Source organism: Dermacentor variabilis, chromosome 10 (genome assembly GCF_050947875.1).
Source record: "Dermacentor variabilis isolate Ectoservices chromosome 10, ASM5094787v1, whole genome shotgun sequence".
Classification (NCBI taxonomy): Eukaryota; Metazoa; Arthropoda; class Arachnida; order Ixodida; family Ixodidae; genus Dermacentor; species Dermacentor variabilis.
The window spans coordinates 89,763,187-89,768,016 of record NC_134577.1 but is presented as its reverse complement, the minus strand read 5'-3'; the positions used below and the strand labels follow the sequence as shown (position 1 = coordinate 89,768,016).

Genomic DNA, 4,830 nt, shown 5'->3' with positions numbered 1-4,830 from the left:
ACTAAACACGTCGATCAGACGTCACAAAAAAGAAATGTGACCACAGTACAAAGCAATAGATCCGCCGGAAATCTAGATGTCGTAGCCATCTCTATTACGCCAGCTCAAGACGCGGATTCTGGTGTTGCCTATAGTGCAACTGCTGCTGATATACAAAATTGCGTGTTAAAATGAGCAGCTTAATAGCTCACATTCTAAACTAAGAACAGATGGAAATGAAACCGAAGCCGCTAACGAAGGCAGCATCTGTTCGTTTGCGAGGTTAAGTCGGGAATTTGTTATATATTTTACTGTGTGCCAGCAATACAAATGCAACTTCCGGCTTCGGTCTCCGATGAAAAACATATTTACGCAAGCGTTTCTTGCCATACATCTGCAGTGGGCTAGAGTTTCAGTCTAGAAAAGAGGAAGTCGGCCAAATGAATACCGATGAAAGAAAATATAATATTCAAATAGCAACAAGACAAATTCACAGTTATATTATTAACAAGAATATTCATAATTAAACCTATTTATTACATTACCTTTTACTATACTCTGAGCATTAAATGACATTAAGTACTTTTGACTCGACATGGTTATGCAAGATTGACTACTTTAAGCACACCATATAATTTATTTATAATTGGTTGCTTTCCTATCTGCGATTATAACGATAATCGTATTACCATCGGTTCGCGGGCTATCCACCACAGTGGGTTTCATCGTCAAACAGGCTGGGTCACGAGCAGGGCTAGGGTAGGGGCGAAAAATCAGGGCAAACAAGGCCGAGGAACAGCTGCCATGAACGAAGCGGCCGGTCGACGGACTCAAGGGCATGAACGATGCTGCTAGCGTGATCGAGCTATGGGGCGTCTCGCCGCCGCTACAAGAACTCACGGCTGATGAATTCGAAATTGTATCAGCGGTTTTATCTGCCAAGAGGTGAGGGCAGCTACCCTATCAAGCTGCTTGTACGAATCGAAAAGGGAGTCCCCGAGAGCGAAGTTGACCTTGACGTTCGCGCACCCAAATGGCGACCGACGGAGGCGCTGCCTTTCCGAAAGAACGTCTACCGATAACACTTCGCGATAGCTCGGCGTTCCTCCGTGGACGTGGACGCGTACAGAAAAACGAAGGGCATCACTGTCGAGGAGCGCGCCGTGCCGAAGGCCGTTCTACGCCTTTGCGAAGCCAACTTTCCAGACGACGTGCTAGAAGGCATCGAAGCGGGGAAGTATGGTCCGCCAACCGACATTCAGGCTCAGTGCTGGCTCATTGCTCTCAAGGGCAGGGACCTTAAGGTCACGGTACACGGCGGAGCTAGAGGCAAGACACTGGCCTACCTGCTTCCAGCCATCGTGCACGTCATGCACCAGCCACCTCTCCAGTCTGGTGACGGCCCCATCGTGCTCGTGCTAGTAGCGACGCCGGAGCTGGCACGACAGACCCACGAGCTGAACTGCCACTTTGAGAAATACACGGCAGTTCGCAGCGTGTGCTTGTCTTGCGGGGACCGGAAGCTACGGCAACTGAAGCCGTGAAGAGAGGCCCATGTGAGGTAAGCGTGGCGTCACCTGGCCGTCTGTTGTCCTTTCTGAAAGAAGGCAAGGTGAATCTTCGTCGCTGCTCATACCTGGTGATGGACCGAGTGGACCTCATGCTGATTATGGGCTTAGAAAAGCAAATTCGCACCATCAACGCCCTAGTTCACCTAGTATGTCAGAAGATAATGTTGGTTGCTTCACCAAATTGGGCCATTTCCCATCTTGCCGATGAATTGATGAACAACTACATTCAGGTGAGCTTTGGGTTACAGACGGCGCATCAAAGCGGGCAGATTGAGCATGTTGTTGTCATCTGTGGTGAAGCCGAGAAGGACGACAAATTAATTGCCATCTCCGAGGACATTCTCATCCAGAAGTGCGACAAGGTGATCGTTATCGCAAGAACGAGGCGAAGCGTGAAGGTATTGGTGTTAAAACGGCGAATGCTGGACTAGTCCGCTGTCAACATTCACGGCGGTATAACGGAAAGAATCCGCGACCGCGGACTCAACGCACTTCGAAAAGGCTCGGCGACCGTATTAGTCGCAACGGACGCGGCCACGCGTCAGCTGGACGATGGCGACGTGCGTTTCGTGATCAACTACGACTACCCGCTGTGTCTGGAGGACTACCATAAACGGGTGGAGCACGCCGCTCGCTGCGCTAGTCATGTCACGGCGTACACCTTTATCAGCCCCAACGACAGCCGGCGTGCAAAACAGCTCATCGCGATTCTTCGAGCTAACAAACAGGCGGTGGCTCCACGGCTCCGCGAAATGGCCACCAAGGTGCTTGACGCTGCAAAATATTAACTTTATTCATCCATTCACTAACCTTGCGATGATGCGTCGCTTGAGAAGCAGATGTGTCCATGCTTGTAAATTGCTTGTGTATTCTAAGATGCGGACCACGCAGGAATTTTTTTCGTTTTAATAGGAAAAGTGCCGAATGAATAACATTCGAACCCTCTGGTCTCCCTGTTTGCCTTCATTCAGGTGCTGGGCACGATCACGAAAGTTGTCTTGACATCGAAATTCCGTGCTTCTCGTCTTGTCAATATAGGAAGGACGTTATTTTTGTATTGCTTCTTTTTGACTTGTCTATGGCGTGGATGTGGCCAAAATGATCGGCTCATTTCAGCGTCACATACATGACCAATTTAGGAACGGGCACTATGTTCGCGTGCAGGCAAGAGAGAGAGAAGTTTAATGATAGGAAATGCTGAGAGGTCGGCCTGAGGTATATTCCTCTAGCCAGCTACTCGGCATTGGGGGAAGGGGAAGAGGGAAAGAAAGAGGTGCATGATGGGTGACGATGACGATAGAAGGAAGGAGTAGAACATATCGCAAGCAATTTATCATGCTCAAAGTCTGCAATCCAAGCCCGTTGTTTTTAAAAAGTTCAGTAATGCCTGAATGGCCTTGAAACTCGATTGAGTATCTGGCCAAGGGCCTAAAATAACGTCCTCCGACAACGGTGCGCTGTCGAGACACGTAAGGTCGTTGTCCAACCTTACACGCTCTTCCACGTACTTAGGGCAGTCACAAAGCACATGACCTATAGTCTCAGTCACATTGCACACCTCACAGTGTGGAGACTCGGTGCGTCGCATGAGGTGCACGTATCCGCGCGTAAACGCTACCCCCAGCCTTAGTCTGTGCAGAAGACTGGCACAGCTTCGTTGAAGTTTCGGTGGTAGCCTAAAAGTCATGGCAGGGTCCAATCTCTGGAGTCGTCTGTGGCGATTATCCGGATTGTCCCAGTGCTGTGCTGTCAATTTTCGGATGACACTGGAGAGGAGACAGTTGGCGTCCGCTCTTGAAAAAGGAATTGAAAGCAGTGACTCTCGTTCTTCGAGCGCTTTCTTCGCTTCGGCGTCGGCCAGTTCGTTGCCCTGTATACCACAGTGACTGGGAATCCACTGAAATGTGATGTGGTGGCCGTTTTCTTGTGCTAAAGTGTAGAGCTCGGCAGTTTGAAGAGCCAACACTCTGTAAGCGCTTTCTTTCAACACCACTCTAAGTAGTTGAAGAGCCGATTTTGCGTCGCTGAAGACTGTCCATATTTGAGGAGGCTGTCGCGAAATATATTGAACGGCCTCTCTGATTGCCACTAGTTCCGTAGATGTTGAAGTCGTCTTGTTATGGAGACGAAACCGTCGAATGACTTGATGCGCAGGCACGACGAAAGCCGCACCAGACGCATACGACGATACCGATCCGTCTGTATACACGCTCACCGAGGAGTCATATTCTTTCGATATATATTCAAGGGTGAAATGTCTGAGGCCGACGGTAGGTATTCGCGATTTTTTAGAAATTCCCGGAATAGATAGACGCACCGGCATTTTGGACATTACCCATGGTGGCATATGTGGAAGGTCAGCCGGGGCAAAGTATGCTGGTATGGCAGGCAAAAGCACTGCTATCCATATATGTAACAGTAGCGTATGGGGATTGTGGTAGTAGGGGCCGTCGCAGTAGTAGCAATGATAGTAGTAGTAACTCATTGTACTTCTTCTAGTAATAATAATTATCTCCTTCGGTGGCGTGAAATTCCCACCCTATTTTTGTTCGGTAGTGGCACATGTCCACTCTAGGAGGTAGGCAAGGCATTGTGTAGGACAAACATAAGAAAGTATACTCTATCTGCGAGAGGTACGACACACTAGTTGAGCTTATGTCGTAGTATAAGAAAATCGGTTACAGAGTATGCTATTGCAAATATAAATATTTCAAAACAAAGAAGCAAAGAACGAACAAATTTACCATATACAAAAAGTTGCCGTTTCGATCAAAACACATTGTATTGTCTTTTAAGTATTGTCTGAGATAACAAAATGTTATTAAAGAAATTAAGACTTGTAGATGTATTTCCTGTATAAACTCCATGGAACACTCGGTCCCTAACATTCCAACTGAAGACGTGTGGTGCCACGTGCTTTAAAGGGAAGCTTAAATACTTAGGGTAACATATTTGAGCATATGTATTGTTGCGATAGGAATTATATGGACAATCCAGGCGCATTTTCGCCGTCATGGTCTGTATCACCGTAATGTTCCGTATAAAGTCCAACGGCCATAACACCGTCGCTGCGCGCCCTATGCTGTATGGGCGAGCGGAAGCACGTGAGGGAAGCCGACGATCCCGGCTTAATCTGGCGCGCGCGCCGAATCTTGAAAGGGATCTGCAGACTGCTCATACATTTGTGCGTGCGTTGTTCGCGCTGTTCTTATGTTGAAGTTATAGACAGCGCGAATGTCACTTCGCTCGCTGCTGCTGCGACGATTGCGCACACCAGCGT

The 4,830-nt window shown here is 48.3% G+C and overlaps 1 protein-coding gene across 1 annotated transcript; it reads left to right on the top strand.

Annotated features, from left to right (window-relative positions):
- The first annotated feature begins 817 nt into the window (after window positions 1-817).
- LOC142559331 (uncharacterized) lies at window positions 818-1,523 on the top strand. The gene is made up of 2 exons (XM_075670945.1): window positions 818-924; window positions 1,109-1,523. The coding sequence occupies exons 1-2, from the start codon at window positions 818-820 to the stop codon at window positions 1,521-1,523; spliced, it is 522 nt and encodes a 173-aa protein (XP_075527060.1).
- The last annotated feature ends 3,307 nt before the right edge of the window (window positions 1,524-4,830 follow it).